Source organism: Lepus europaeus, chromosome 13, assembly GCF_033115175.1.
Source record: "Lepus europaeus isolate LE1 chromosome 13, mLepTim1.pri, whole genome shotgun sequence".
In the NCBI taxonomy this organism is placed as follows: Eukaryota; Metazoa; Chordata; class Mammalia; order Lagomorpha; family Leporidae; genus Lepus; species Lepus europaeus.
In genome coordinates, this window is record NC_084839.1 from 87,203,080 (window position 1) to 87,219,859 (window position 16,780).

At 45.2% G+C, this 16,780-nt stretch overlaps 1 protein-coding gene across 1 annotated transcript in view; it reads left to right on the forward strand.

Moving 5' to 3' along the window:
* Positions 1-247: 247 nt before the first annotated feature.
* Positions 248-16,780, forward strand: part of VWA3B (von Willebrand factor A domain containing 3B) — a 249,346-nt gene continuing 232,813 nt past the window's right edge. Inside the window, exon 1 of the mRNA XM_062208881.1 lies at positions 248-443. Within this exon, the coding sequence (XP_062064865.1) occupies positions 248-443 (196 nt within the window). The remainder of the gene's footprint in view (positions 444-16,780) is intronic.

Genomic DNA, 16,780 nt, shown 5'->3' on the forward strand with positions numbered 1-16,780 from the left:
TTCTGGGTGAATATACATATGAATATTGAATATTGTGATTATCTCTTAGCAATACATATATTTTCCTTGCCAACAAATATACAATTACATTTAAATTTAAGCACATAGGATGCCACTTCATGGGCATACCGTAATTTATATTAATCCCCTCCTCTGTGAATGTTTGATTGTTTCCAAGTTTTCAGGAGGTCTGAGTTTGACACTTGTCCTTGCAGGAGGTCCCCGTGACTTAGATCCCCATTCAGAGATGGCGAAATCCGGCTCCTCTTCTTCCATCTCTGAGCAGCAGCTGCAGAGGCAGGGGGGACTGAGCAACACCACAGCAGGCTTGGCTGAGCAAAGTCTTATTTCATCCGAGAAATGGCTTCAACTGCACGGCCTGAAGAGCAACAAATTGACCTTGAAGCAGATTTTGTCACAGATCGGATTCCCACATTGTGAAGGTAAAGTACAAGCCACCAGCATGCTGCCGGATAGCTTTTGAGGAGGTTGCCCTAGTTCTGATACAGATCTCTGAACTTCCCTGTCAGAAAATGCTTCTGCATATTCCCCCTGGGTAGATGGACAGGTAGATAGATATAGATGCACATCTGTCAGTTCACACATTAAATATTAACAATGCATTATTCTTTTTTTTTTGACAGGCAGAGTGGACAGTGAGAGAGAGAGACAGAGAGAAAGGTCTTCCTTTTGCCGTTGGTTCACCCTCCAATGGTCGCTGCGGTAGGCGCGCTGCGGCCGGCGCACCGCGCTGATCCGATGGCAGGAGCCAGGTGCTTCTCCTGGTCTCCCATGGGGTGCAGGGCCCAAGCACTTGGGCCATCCTCCACTGCACTCCCGGGCCACAGCAGAGAGCTGGCCTGGAAGAGGGGCAACCGGGACAGAATCCGGTGCCCCGACTGGGGCTAGAACCCGGTGTGCCGGTGCCGCAAGGCGGAGGATTAGCCTAGTGAGCCGCTGCGCCAGCCAATGCATTATTCATTTTTAAAAGACAAAAAAGTAGAAGTAATTTGTGTTTATATGTACTCCAGCAGAAGTCATGTGTCTCCTGGGATGTACTGCAAGTCCCTTTTGAGGCCACTAAGACAATAGCTGTGGATATTTCATATACACTTGAAAACAATGTGCATTCCGCTCCTTTTTTAAAAAAATATTTATTTATGTATTTGAGAAGCAGAGTTACAGAGAGAGGGGGAAGCAGAAAGAGAGAGGTCTTGCATCCGCTGGTTCACTCCCCAAATGGCCACAATGGACAGGGCTGAGCAGATCAGAAGCCAGGAGCCAGGAGCTTTCTTTGGGTCTCCCATGTGGGTGCCGGGGGCCAAGCACTTGGGCCATCCTTCTCTACCCTCCGAGGCCATAGCAGAGAACTAGATCAGAAGTAGAGCAGCCGGGATTCAAACCAGCACCCATTTGGGATGCCAGCACTGCAGTTGGAAGCATAACCTGCTATACCACAGCGCTGGCCCCTGCATGTTATCTTGTTAGATACTACTTGTAAATGTTAATTTAGGCCAAGATAGTTGATAGTGTTAGAGATAGTCTGTGCAGTTGATAATTTTTTTTATCCTTTATCATGTCAGTTTTGTTCATATATTTTGAAACTCTGAATACATACATATTTAGAATTGTTATAACTTTCTGATGACTTGAAAAATTTCAGTAATTTTGAAATGTTCCGTGTTTTATTTGAGGTAACAGTCCTTGTTTTAATTTACTCTTCCTGATATTAATATACCCCTTTCAGCTTTCTTATTCTTCAGTTTTACGTGGCATATATGTTTACATTCTTTTACCTTCAAATATCTATAGTCTCTATTTTTAAAGGTGCTTTTTAGGGACAGACTTTAGTTAACTTTTATATTTTATCCCAGCCTTATAATCTTTATCTTTTAATTATAGCGTTTGATTCTCCACATTTAATATAACTAATTGATATACTTAAATTAAGACATACCATTCTACAGTTTATTTGTCCAACCTTTTTCTTTCCCCTTAGTTTTTCCTTTTGGATTCTTTTGGGCTAATTGAATTTTTTGGTCTTTAATCTGATTTTCATTTAAATTCAAATAGGCTTTTTATGTTTACCTTTTTTGCATTATATTTTCAGTGATTGCTGTAGTGATTACATCTTTAATTTGTCCCAGTCCAGTAAAAGTTAATTTTCTGAAGAGTGTTGCAATAGTATAGCTCTACTTACCCTTCACTTCTGAGTGTTATTATTTTAGTATATTCTATTTCTACATACTTTATAAATCTCACAATCCAGTGTCTTAATTTTTGCTTTTAAAAGTCACTTTCTTTTTAGTAAACTTAGAAGAAAAAACTTTTTAAGATACACATATTTATCACTTACAATATTCTTCCTTCCTATGGGATTTGAAGTTCCATTTGGTATTATTCTCTAAAGAATTTCTTTTTAGGTATTTCTTATAGTACGGGTCTTCTGCTGATAGATTTTCTCAACTTTTATGTAGCTTAAAGTGTCCTATTTCACCCTCACTTTTACTCATTCATTTATTCACTCTCTTATGCTTTTTTTTTTTTTTTTTAGCAGAAAAGAATGAGGCAGGTCACAGACCCAAATGCCTTTTTTAGAAAGATATATTTATTTTATTTGAGAGGCAGAGTGTCACAGAGACAGAGACAGTTAGACAGAGAATGTCCTTTGATGGTTCATGGCAGGGGCCGTTTTGAAATGGAGAGCTAGAACATAATCCAGTTCTTCTATGTGGGTGGCAGGAACCCAATTATTTGAGCCATCATAGGTGCCTTCCAGGGTCTGTGCTGGCAGGAAACTGGAGTCAGGAGCTGTGAGATGCAGGTATCTTAACCTCTAGGCTGAAGGCCTGCTTTCCGCTCTTACTTTTTGTTCTAAGATAATGTAGATTCTTAGGCAGTCGCAAAGATAGCATAGAGAGATCCCATGTACACCTCACCCAGTTTGTTCAAGGATCACATCTTAAAAAATGATATCAAAACCAAACCAGTTGGGGCCGGCCCTGTGCCGTAGGGGTTAAAGCCACTGCCTGCAGTGCTGGAATCCCATATAGGTGCTTGCTATGGCCTGGGAAAGCAGTAGAAGCACCCATGTGGGAGACCCAAAAAAATCTCCTGGCTCCTGGCGTCAGATCGGCACAGTTCTGGCCATTTCAGCCATCTGCGGATGGAAGACCTTTCTCTCTGTCTCTCTGCCTCTGCTTCTCTGTAACTCTGACTTTCAAATAAATAAAATAAATCTTAAAAAAAAACCCCAAATTTGTAAAAGTATCTCAAAACCAGAAATTTGACATTTGTGGTATAAGGCGTGTATGTAAGTGTGTAATTTTACCACATGTGTAGATTTTTGTAATGATTGCTATAGTCAAGACACAGAATGGTTTATTACCATAAAAATATTGCTTATGCTAACTTCCCTTCCCTTCTTCTGCAAGTTTTTTTTTTTTTTTGACAGGTAGAGTTACAGACAGTGAGAGAGAGAGACAGAGAGAAAGGTCTTCCTTTTGTTAGTTCACTCCACAAATGGCCGCCACGGCCGGTGCTGTGCCCATCGGAAGCCAGGAGCCAGGTGCTTCCTCCTGGTCTCCCACGAGGGTGCAGGGGCCCAAGCACTTGAGCCATCCTCCACTGCCCTCCCAGACCACAGAGGAGAGCTGGACTGGAAGAGAAGCAACCGGAACTAGAACCCGGCACCCATACGGGATGCCAGCGCCGCAGGTGGAGGATTAACTGAGTGAGCCACGGCACTGGCCCCCTCTTCTGCAAGTTACATGATTTTACGTTTTGCAGTTAGCCTATGCTGTTTTGAGTTCATTTCTTTTTAAGATTTTATTTTTTGGCTATGGATATCCAGTTGCTCAGCACTTTTTATTGGAAAGATGATCCTTCCTTCTTTGAATTGCCATTTCATCTTTGTTAAAACCTCGCTAGTTGTACTTATATGGGGCTCTTTCTGGATTCTCTGTTCTGTTTTATTCACCTTTATCTTTCTCTCCACCAATATGCCACAGGTTTCTTAACCACTGAAATGAACTCTTGTCCTTCAGGATTATTTTTTGTCTTTAGTTTTCAAAAGTTTGGCCATGGTGTGTTTTGATGTGGATTTCTTAAGTTTATTCTCTGAGTTTTACTCAGCTTCTTGAATCCATTGCTTTATACTTTCTGTGTTTTTGCCAAAATTGAGAAAATTTCAACTCTTATTTCTTTGAAAACCTTTTCGGCCTCTTCCTTACCTTTTGGCACTCCAATAACTTGAGTATTAGCTGTTGTTGTTGTTTTCTTTTTCTTTTTCTTTTTCTTTTTTTTTTTGACAGGCAGAGTGGATAGTGAGAGAGAGAGACAGAGAGAAAGGTCTTCCTTTTTGCCGTTGGTTCACCCTCCAATGGCCGCTGAGGCCGGCGCATCTCGCTGATCCGAAGCCAGGAGCCAGGTGCTTCTCTTGGTCTCCCATGCGGGTGCAGGGCCCAAGCTGTTGTTGTTGTTATAGTCCCACATACCCATGAGGCTATCTTCATATTTTTCAGTCTGTTTTTCCGCTGTTATTTAGATTGTGTAATTTCTATTGCTCTGTCTTCAAGTTTACTCATTCTTTTGTCTTGTCCATCTTGCTGTTGAGTCCACCCGCTGAATCTTTAAAATTTTTGAAAAATTTCCACTGAGACATAACAACTCTGCACAATTATGGGATACTATGTGATTTTTTTGATCCATGTACGTTTTGCACTGTCAAATCAGAGTAAAAGTATCTCAAACATTTCACATTTCTTCATGGCAAAAACACTTAAGATCCCTTTTTCTGTTTTTTTTTTTTTCTAGAGAAATACACAGTACATTTTAATTGTCTATAGCTACCCTATTGTGCCAGAACTTCTGCCTCCTCTGTAACTACAACTTAGTACCAGTTTAACCACTTTTCCATGTTCCTCCCTCCTACTCTCCCGGCCTCTCATAATCAACAGTATACTTTTCTATGAGATCAGCTTTTTTAGATTCTACATATAAGTGACATTATGTAGTGCTTATATGTCTGTTCTCGGTGTATTTAATGTAATTCCATCTATGTTATCGCATATGACAACCTTTAAGCCTTTTCATGGCTGAATAGTTTTCCATTGTATATATGTACCACATTTTCTTTATCCATTCGTTAGTTAATAGACTATACGTTTTAAATTTTTGTTACTCTTTTTTTGTTCTAATATTTCCATTTGGTTCTTCTTTATATCTTCTATTTATTTGCCAAGATTGCCTGTGTCTTATTCATTTCGAGCATGTTTGTAATTGCTTGTTAAAGTATTTTTATGAATGTTGCTTTAAAATCCTTGTCAGATCATTATTACAGGTGTGCCATCTCGGTGGGTGTTGATATTGTTGATTTTTTTTTTTTAACTAACTTTGAGATTTCCTGGTTTAGGGGATGATGAATGATATCTTAATTAAAACTGGGGCATTCTGGGCACTATGTAATAAGAAGGGATCTTATTTAGCTACTTTCTGGCACTGCTCTTTGGTAGGTGGCTGGAGTAGAGTGTCGTTTGTTAGGTCCTTCCGTCGCTACCCAATCTGCCTCTTTCTTTCCCCATTTTAGGCTATTCTTACACTTCGTTTTATATACATAATGCCCATGTGTTTTAGTTGTACTTAGTTAAGGAAGAAAATGTTTCATCTCTCCAGACACAGCAGTCCTCAGCTTAATTCTTGAAGGATGTGTTTTTGCTTGCTATAGAATTATTGGTTGAGATTTGTGTTACTTCTGATTTTTAACCATGCCAACCCATTGTTTCCTAATCTCCAGATTTTCACCTGAGAAATAAGTCATAAATCATAACATTTTTCTTCTGTATGTGATATATAGAATGTATCCTTTTATCCTGTGTCTGCTTTTAAGATTTTTCCCTTTATTGATGGTTTCATCTGTTGTGCAATTCTTTTTTTTTTTTTTTTGACAGGCAGAGTGGACAGTAGAGGGAGACAGAGAGAAAGGTCTTCCTTTTTGCCGTTGGTTCACCCTCCAATGGCCGCCGCGGTAGGTGCGCTGTGGCCGGCGCACCGCGCTGTTCCGATGGCAGGAGCCAGGTGCTTCTCCTGGTCTCCCATGGGGTGCAGGGCCCAAGAACTTGGGCCATCCTCCACTGCACTCCCGGGCCACAGCAGAGAGCTGGCCTGGAAGAGGGGCAACCGGGACAGAATCCAGCGCCCCCACCGGGACTAGCACCTGGGGTGTCGGTGCCGCAGGCAGAGGATTAGCCAAGTGAGCCACGGCACCAGCCTATGCTGTCTTACAATATACTGTATCATTCATCCATTTAAAGTGTACAATTCAGTTGCTTTTAGTATATTCACACTATATGCACTCATTACCATAGTCAACTTTAGAACATCTTCATAACCTCATAAAGAAAACCATTTGGAGCAAGTGGTTAGCCAACTGGTTAAGATGCCTCTGCTCACATTGGAGTAGGTGGGTTTGGTTCCTGACTGATTGCTGACTCCACCCTCCTACTTATGCAGCTCTTTGAGGCAGCAGTTGATGGCTCAGGTAATTGGGTTCCTGTCACCCTTGTGAAAGGCCTGGATTGCACTTCTGCTCCAGTCCTGGCCCAACCTTGGCGGTTTTGAGCATTTGGGGAGTTAATCAGTAGATAGGAGCTAGTGCTCTCTTGTCCTCTCCTAAATAAATAAATGCATACATACATTTCCTAGCTTGTTAGATATCCACTCTCCTACAACTCTGTCTCTACCCCTGATGTATAACAGTATACTTTCTCTCTCTACAGATTTCTTTGTTCTGGACATTTCATATAAATGGAAATTTTTTTAAAGATTTTTTTTTTAAATTTATTTGACAGAGTTACAGACAGTGAGAGAGAGAGAGAGAGAGAGAGAGAGAGAGAGAGACAGGCAGGCAGACAGACAGAGAGAAAGGTCTTTCATCTGACGGTTCACCCTCTAAATGGCCGCCACGGCCGGAGCTATGCTGATCCGAAACCAGAGGGCAGGTGCCTCTTCCTGGTCTCCCATGCCAATGCAGGGACCCAAGCACTTGGGCCATCCTCCACTGCTTTCGCGGGCCACAGCAGAGAGCTGGACTGGAGAAGAGCAACTGGGACTAGAACCTAGTGCCCATATGGGATGCCAGTGCCTCAGGTGGAAGATTAACCAAGTGCGCCATGGTGCCAGTACCTCATATAAATGGAAATTTATAACATGTGGTCTTTTTTGATTTGCTCTCTTCACTTAGCAAAAAGTTTTAAAGGTTCATCCATGTTGTAGCATGTACTAGTTTTTATTCCTTTTTATGGCCATATAATATTCTCTTCTATGGGTATACCATAGTTTGCTTAATCACTTGTCAGCTAATAGATGAGGAGATAATGTTTATTCTGGTGGATAGTTAACTTCATTGGCTTCAAACTCCAAATTCTCTCTCCCCTGCTACATAAATACAGATCTCACTAGCTAGTTTCTTCCTTTTGAGGATGAAGCATTCTAGTTCCTTCCCATTCTTGATTGCTCTCCAGTGCCTTCAAGTAGATGTTTTTATATTTTGTCTAGAGTTTCATTATTTTCTGGGTGAAAGTTAGCCAGTAACATCCACGCCACCATCATGAGATAGAGAGCTCAAAGTACTTTACAATTCAACTGGCAATAGAGCTTCTTGAGGCTCCCACAGATTCAGTTCTCCTTCAAGTCTTTTTTTCTTTAAGATTTTTAAAATTTATTTGAGAGGCAGAGTCACAGAGACAGGAAGAGATAGAAAGAGAGGTCTTCCATCCACTGGTTCATCCCCCAAACAGCTGCAAATGCTGATGCTGGGCTGATCAGGAGCCAGGAGCCTCCCCCGGGCCTCCTGTATGGGTGCAGGGTCCCAAACATTTGGGCCATTCTCTGCTGCTTTCCCAGGTGCATTAGCAGGGAGCTGAATCGGAAGTGGAGCAGTTGGGACTTGACCCAGTGCCCGTATGGAATGCCAGTACTGCAGGCAGAGGCTTAACCTGCTACACCACAGTGCCAGTCTCTCTCCTTAAAGTCTTTAAAAAAAAAAAAAATCCCACTTCCGACTCTAGATAAACATCTCAGGTGAAAAAAGAATGCTGCAAGTCCTTTGAAGTTGCTCCATTAGTGTCAGAGTTTTAGTCAACTTTTTGTTACAACAGATTGCTTATGGCAACTGACTCAATAAAGAGAAATGGTTTATTTTATTTTATTTAGATTTATTTTATTTATTTGAAAGAGTTACAGAGAGAGGTAGAGACACAGAGAGAGGTCTTCCATCCATTGGTTCACTCCCCAGATGATCGCAATGGCCGGAGCTGTGCCGATCTGAAGGCAGGAGCCAGGAGCTTCTTCCAGGTCTCCCATGCGAGTGCAGGGGCCCAAGGAAGGACTTGAGCCATCTTCCACTGCTATCTCAGGCCATAGCAGAGAGCTGGACTGGAAAAAGAGCAGCTGGGACTAGAACTGGTGCCCACATGGGATGCCGGCACTTCAGGCCAAGGTGTTAACCCACTGCGCCACAGTGCTGGCCCCGAGAAAAGGTTTATTTAGCTCACAGTTTTGCATATTGAAGTCCAAGATCAGGTGTCCCCTTTGCTTGGACCTCTTGAGGGTGGCAGATGGCCAATGGCAGAGCATTCATGGTGAGCCAGGAAGCAGAGAGAGAAATTGGTTCTGAATTCAGGCTTTTATAACAACCTTCTCATGAGAATTACAATCCAAGGGCAAGGCTTCTGTGACCTCAGGATTTCTCACCAGGCTCACCTCCTAAACACCAGAATTAAATAGAGTTTCTATTCTCCTAGTATCATTAACTTCGGCCTTTGGGTTTAAATGTCTGCATGATTTTGGGAGCCAAATCATGTTCAAACCATAGCAGAAATTGAAGTCTTAGAAATAGAGATTTTAGAGTCTTAGAGATCTATCCAGTGGATGGAATTCAGGTATCCATTCTTTATTCTTTACTGTTATGAAAGTTGAACCTGTAACATTTGTCACTGCTTATGGCTTGGAACCAGGCCTGGCCAGGTGGCTGTTAAATTTAGCCTTGCTCTTTCTTTCCAAAACAAGCTGTTACCCTGTCTCCATAGGAAAGCAGAGGAAAGGGATCAGCCTTGTGGTGTAGGGGGTAAAGACACCATCTGTACTTGTTACAGCCCTGGCAGCTCCGCTTCCTATTCAGCTTCCTCCTAATGCACCTGGGACAGCAGTAGAAGATGGCCCAAGTGCCTAGGCCCCTGCACCCATGTTGGAGACCTGGAAGAAGCTCCTGGCTTCAGCTTGGCCCAGCCCTGGCGGTTGTAGCCATCTGGGGTGTGAATCAGCAGACAGAAGACTGCTCTCTCTGTCTCTGCCTCTCTCTCTGTAACTCTGCCTTTCAAAAAAAGAAAGAAAAAGGAAAAAAGCAGGGGAAAGAGAGGAGTGGAACCATGAGTGCCACCAATTTCTGCCACCTTTAAGATTCAGTAATGGGAGCAAAGCTGTGGCTGGGGAGGACAAAGAGTCCTTCCTCCTAAGGGAGTGGAGCGGCCTGGTGGCTGGCGGGAACCTGCAGAGGACAGTTCGTTTCTCTTTTCCTGTCCCACCCAGCTGGCCTGGCCCCCATGTCCTGGCAGGCCTCAGTGGGGCATCCGTGCGTCCCTTGGCCCGGTCTCCTAGTCGGCCTCTCCAGGCTCTAAGAGCGCTGCGGTGCCCGCCCCACGCAGAGTGGAGGCCCGTGTGACCGGAAAGATCCACTCCTCCCTGCAGGTGCCTGACCTTTAGCAGCAAGGACCAGCCTCTCAACCACACCTTCTCCTGGAGGATTGATGGCCACTCCAGTTCTGCAGGCCCTTGTCCCTAGAAGCTGAAGAAGCCCTCACAGCCCTCATTTGCAGTTGTTAGCACTGTGGTCTTAATGTTTTACCTGTACCAAGAACAAAGGCAGCTCTGTCACCTAGGAACCTGCAGAAGTGGAGCCCAGTGCCACGCTCCAGAGGGAGAGTAAGTCAGCCAAGGACCAAGAGAAGGAAGAGTATCTCATGGAATGATCCCCAGCCCAGCAGGTCATTCCTGTCTCCAGGGCCAACACGTGGACTGTTGATTAGGTGAAGGTTTTCTGCGAACCCAGTGAGAAGCAGATTGATGTGGGAAAATTTATTTATTTATTTATTTTTTGACAGGCAGAGTGGATAGTGAGAGAGAGACAGAGAGAAAGGTCTTCCTTTTTGTTGTTGGTTCACCCTCCAATGGCCGCTGCGGCTGGCGCACCGCGCTGATCCGAAGCCAGGAGCCAGGTGCTTCTCCTGTCTTCCATGCGGGTGCAGGGCCCAAGGACTTGGGCCATCCTCCACTGCCTTCCCGGGCCATAGCAGAGAGCTGGCCTGGAAGAGGGGCAACCGGGATAGAATCCGGCGCCCCAACCGGGACTAGAACCCGGTGTGCCGGCACTGCAAGGCGGAGGATTAGCCTGTTAAGCCATGGCGCCGGCCAATGTGGGAAAATTTAAACCCCTTCCAGGACACAGGCGCAAGTGCCAACATGGCTGCTTCCAGGGACGTGGAGAGAGCTGCCTGGGATGTCTTTATTATAGAGCCTGTGTACCTGACTGGCTGAAGCAGGGAGCCTTGGAGCATACGCTCGGCTGTGTTCACTTTTCTCACAGGTTGAGGAGAGTAGGAAGAGTTGGAGTCATTGACTGCTCCATTCTGTGTCCTCCCTGGTCATGTAGTGATAACCCCAGAGGAAATGTTGACCACAGAGCTTCCTGTAGGCTGGCCAGGGGTGGAGGAGACAGTGGGGATCTTAGTCCTGATAAATGACATACCTTCCTCTGAGCCCTTCTTTTTCTCGTTCCCCAACTGTTACGTGAAAACGGCGGCAGAGAAATTATTGTTACCTTGATTCTCTGGCTCATGTGGAAGAAGAATTTCCAAGCAGACAACAGAGAGGTTTAAAAAAATTTATTAGCGTCAAAGAGCTCCGGCCAGAGTGGCATGGAGGAGGGCTTCCAAGAGAGGAAAAAACCCAAAAGGACCCTATAGTATGTAGCATTCAGGTTTTTAAGTACAATTTTAAGTAAAAAAAAAAAAAATGACAATCAGATTGGTATTCAGTTACCCGGCAGGGACAAAACCCAAAGGACATGATTTACAATTCTCCACTCTGCCTGGCCTGCTCAGTATAAAACAAAAGACCATCCAGAAGGGTGGGATAGGTAACTTGTTTTCACAGTAAGCTCTGGAAGAGCTCCCTTGCTATTCACATGGTAAATTTGGAGATTCTGAAGGAAGGAGGGTGGCCTGTTTGTTCTTGCTAAAGATAACCATTTTTTGGGGGGAAGGAAGCAAATATTTACACCCCAAATTCATTGGGACCACCTTAACTACCTATTAAGCCATCTGTCTCCTCACACAACCTCAAACTTAAGGCCCTTTTTGTTTCAATTAAAATTTTCTTTTTTTTAATTTTTAAATTTTTTTTTTTTTTTTGACAGGCAGAGTGGACAGTGAGACAGAGAGACAGAGAGAAAGGTCTTCCTTTGCTGTTGGTTCACCCTCCAATGGCCGCCGCGGCCGGCGCACCATGCTGATCGAAGGCAGGAGCCAGGTGCTTCTCCTGGTCTCCCATGGGGTGCAGGGCCCAAGCACTTGGGCCATCCTCCACTGCACTCCCAGTCCATAGCAGAGAGCTGGCCTGGAAGAGGGGCAACCAGGACAGAATCTGGCGCCCCAACCGGAACTAGAACCCGGTGTGCTGGCGCTGCAAGGCGGAGGATTAGCCTGTTGAGCTACGGCACAGGCCTTCAATTAAAATTTTCAATAACAGACTCTCAGTTCAGGAAGTAACTACTGGGGGCAGCGGCGCTATGGCACAGCAGATTAAAGCCCTGACCTGCAGTGCCGACATCCCATATGGGTGCTGGTTCGAGTCCTGGCTGCTCCACTTCCTATCCAGCTCTCTGCTATGGCCTGGGAAAGCAGTGGAAGATGGCCCAAGACCTTGAGCCCCTGCCCCCCTGTGGGAGACCTGGAGGAGGCTTCTGGCTCCTGGCTTCAGATCAGTTCAGCTTGTGGCCATTTAGGGAGTGAACCAGCAGATGGAAGACCTTTCTCTCTCTTTCTGGTTCTGTTACCGGAGAAATTGCAGGGTTCTTGTCTTCGCGCAAGAAAGAATTCAGGCTTGAGACAGAGAGTAGTGGGAGGTAAAATAGCAAGGTTTATTAGGGAAGGGACATCTGTAAGGACAGATGGGCACCTCTCCAGACAGAGCCTGAGAGACTGGGGTGGGGGGAGGGAAGGAGCGAGGTTACATGTTGAGTTGAGAGATTACACCTGACCAGGCCAGGTGGGCGTCTCAGCAGAGAGGCAGAGGGCTGAGCGCGCAGTCCAGTTGAAGCCAGGGGTTTTTAAGGAGATGGGTCTCTGTCTTCACACATCTCCTCCTGAAACAAAGGATTTTATGGCTGTAAATATTAAGAAGCTCCTATCTGAGTTTTCCCTTGAAGGTATCAGACAAGAGGAAGGCTAGCTGGCACCAACCTGGGTTCAGAGGAAGGGTGAGCAGAACCCTCTAGAGAATGGGGATCTGGAGCAGGGTATTTGAAATGCAGATACTGGGCTACATCTGGGAGATTGTGGAAGATTTGTCAGGCAGAAGGGGCGGGGACCCCCACCTGGCAGGTTATCAGGTAGGAGGGGGCAGGGCAGGATGCGAAGGCCGGGCTGCCCCTGAAACATTGTCAGGATGACTTTGAGATGCAGATGCATATGCTGGACATAGATGTCTTCTCTTTAGGCCTTTATGTAACACACACATAAGCTCATAACTGACTTCCTACCTAATAGTTCTACATCTCTCTGTAACTCTTTCAAATAAATAAAATAAATTAAAAAAAAAAGAAGTAACTACTTTTGCATTTTACTTATCCTTGCTTAAATTTTTCAACATCCTTTTCTTTGGCTTAACTCTTCCTCGTTCTCTCTCAAGCAACAGGCAGCAGTTCCCAGCACCATCTCAGAACTTTGAGGCAACAAAAGCTTGGCCCAGAGGAGCCGAAACAAACCTGGTAGATAGCTGGTGTAGCTTCCAGTCCACCAAGGGCCAGCACTTCCAGAACTCATTCTATTTAGATACAAGAGGAACCAGGGACAATCTGCCCACCCACCTTTCCCTCCAGTGTTCTGGGAATCTGACATAGATTTGATTTATGTCTCAAAATGAGTGTGTTTAAAATAACTAGCCCCTCAGGCACTGACAACTTTGAAGTTAAGCTAGATCTAATCTCCTTTGAGATGTAGTGTTTTGCCTCCATTGTCCAATCCCAACTCAAGCCCACCCAAGGTGAGACCCAATCTTGGCAGCCTAGACTTCTGGAGTTTCCCTATTTCTCCACACAGAACTTTGGAGAAACTAAAGGTGGCCCTGAACACATACAAAGTGCTACACAGAAACATTTTCCTGAAACCAAATTTCAAAGCACTTTAAAAGAATCAGCTATTTGTTCTCTTACTTCCAAGTTTAGCTTCTGAACCCCAGGATCTCAAAGAATTCAGGAAGTAAAATTAGACATTGAAAGTGGAACTCATGAAAATGGCCAAATCTTAGCCTTGTACTCGTGCGTTGATTTCAAAGACTTTATTAAGGAAAACTGAACAAACTGCAGCATCTAGCTGAATGCTGGGTGGAATTTAAAGAAGATTCAGACAGAAAAATCTTGCAAACAAGCTAAGTGAAGAATTCTTGGAGTGAGGTGTAATGCAACTTTATTACTTTATTCAGGCCTTCAAAATAGTCTTTATTCTACATTTTTAGTCTAAAGAATCCACAAGTTAAGTGCACCCCGGTGTAGAGAGAGACATGCAGTGCTGAACTTCCATAACAATCAAGTGGTGCAAAGTCACATGCACAGGGGCCAGCAGTGTGGTGTAGTGGGTAAAACAGCTGCCTCAGTGCCAGCATCCCATATGGGCACCAGTTCGAGTCCCCGCTGCTCCACTTCCGGTCTAGCTCTCTGCTGTGGCCTGGGAAAGCAATAGAAGATGGCCCAAGCCCTTGGGCCCCTGCACCTGTGTGGGAGACCCGGAGGAGGCTCCTGGCTCCCGGCTTCGGATCGGCACAGCTCCAGCAGTTGTGGCCAACTGGGGAGTGAACCAGTGGATGGAAGACCTCTCTCTCTCTCTACCTCTCCTCTTTCTGTGTAACTCTGACTTTCAAATAAGTAAATAAATCCTTAAAAATGAGTCACATGTATAGAACACAAAATCTAGATGAACTGAAATTATAAGATAAAATCCATTTTCAGAAAACAAAAATAAAAATATTAAGGATCTCTGAGACATTCTTTTTAAAAAAGATTTTATTTATTTATTTGAGAGATAGAGGTATAGACAGAGAGAGGGAAAGACAGATAGAAAGGCCTTCCATCCGCTGGTTCACTCCCCAAATGGCTGGAATGCCTCGGAGCTGAGCTGATCTGAAGCAAGGAGCCAGGAGTTTCTTCCAGGTCTCCCACACAGGTACAGGGGCCCAAGCATTTGGGCCATCTTTTACTGTTTTCCTAGGCACATTAGCAGGGAGATGCATTGGAAGTGGAGCAGCTGGGACTCGAACCAGTGCCCATATGGGATGCCAGCACTGTGGGGAGAGGCTTAACCCACTACACCATACGCCAGCTCCTCTGAAATATTCGTAACCCTAATGAAATTTCGCTAGACTCAAGTCATTTTACAGTGAGGCATTGGCAATGTGACCCCACTGACCTGGTTTAGGAATTCTTGGGAACCATGAGTGGCTGCATCAGACTCTCTGACAAATAGTGGTAACTAATTTTGATCTCAGCCGGTGCCGCGGCTCACTTGGCTAATCCTCTGCCTGTGGCGCCGGCACCCCGGGTTCTAGTCCCGGTTGGGGTGCCAGTTCTGTCCTGGTTGCTCCTCTTTCAGTTCAGCTCTCTGCCGTGGCCCGGGGAAGCAGTGGAGGATGGCCCAAGTGCTTGGGCCCTGCACCCGCATGGGAGACTAGGAGGAAGCGCCTGGCTCACTGGCTGTAGCAGCCATTTAGGGGGTGAACCAACACAAGGAAGACCTTTTTCTCTGTCTCTCTTTCTCACTGTCTAACTCTGCCCATAAAAAAAAAAAAAAAAAAAAAAAAGCCTGGGCCGGCACTGTGGCTCACTTGGCTAATTCTCCGCCTGCGGCGCCAGAATCCCATATGGGCACCAGGTTCTAGTCCTGGTTGCTCCTCTTCCAGTCCAGCTCTCTGCTGTGGCCCGGGAAGGCAGTGGAGGATGGCCCAAGTGCTTGGGCCCTGCACCCTCGTGGGAGACCAGGAGGAAGCACCTAGCTCCTGGCTTCGGATCGGTGCAGCGTGCTGGCCGTAGCAGCCATTTAGGGGGTGAACCAACGGAAGGAAGACTTTCTCTCTGTCTCTCCTTCTCACTGTCTGTAACTCTACCTGTCATATAAAAAAAAAAATCTAAAAAAATTTTTTTTTTATTTGAAAACTCCCCGTATTTTGTCTCTAAAGGCATCAATTTGGCTTCTGAAAAGCATCCTCCAAATAATCACATAATAAAAACATCTCTGTGAAGCCTTTTCTCAGTTCCATCTTGCTAAGCTAGTTAGTCCTTGAAGCCAGTCTGTAGTCTTCTGGTAGTTTGTGAAGGAGTAGTAATGTGTTTTACGCCATGTTATATTCCAATGCAGTAAGCACTGTGCTTCGCAAGTTGTAGGTGCTCAGTAAGCATTTGTGCGGTACATGTTTGAGCAGCTGAGCCTATGATCTGATGAGAAGGAAATCTTGTGCTTCTAGCATGTTCTGTGTGACTCTTCTGTATTGATTACTTGCATGCATCATTTTACTCATTAATTCAGGAAGCTCCACTTGAGAGAACAGTAGATAGTACTGACGCTGAAATTTTTTTTTTTGACAGGCAGAGTGGACAGTGAGAGAGAGAGACAGAGAGAAAGGTCTTCCTTTGCCGTTGGTTCACCCTCCAGTGGCCACTGCGGCCGGCGCACTGTGCTGATCCAAAACCAGGAGCCAGGTGCTTCTCTTGGTCTCCCATGGGGTGCAGGGCCCAAGCACTTGGGCCATCCTCCACTGCACTCCCGGGCCATAGCAGAGAGCTGGCCTGGAAGAGGGGCAACCAGGACAGAATCTGGCGCCCCGACTGGGACTAGAACCTGGGGTGCTGGCACCGCAGGCGGAGGATTAGCCTATTGAGCCACGGCACCAGCCCTGACGCTGAATTTTAAAATTAAATCCAAGTTTTAAAAGTTTTGGGGAATTATACGCATTGTTGACCTCTGCCATGATCATCCTGGGTCAAAGAACCAGGAAACCAGGAAACAAAACTATTCCTCCTCTCACTTCATGCATGAGAAAATTACACAAGCCACAAGCACTTACATTTATCACCTCACTTAGAATAGGAGGGTATTTCAGAAAGTTTGTGGGAAAACTGAATTAAAAGCTATGTTTATGTTGGTGCAAAAATTTTGAGGAATCTGTATATTTTTTCATAACATGCATTTTCCATTAGCTTTTTGAAGACTCTTTATGCTCCATGATTTAGAACAGAATGCAGAGCTGGTGCCGTGGCTCACTTGGCTAATCCTCCGCCTGTGACGCTGGCATCCCATATGGGTGCTGGGTTCTAGTCCCGGTTGCTCCTCTTCCAGTCCAGCTCTCTGCTGTGGCCCTGGAAGGCAGTGGAGGATGGCCCAGGTCCTTGGGCCCTGCACCCGCATGGGAGACCAGGAGGAAGCACCTGGCTCCTGGCTTCAGATCAGTGCAGCACGCC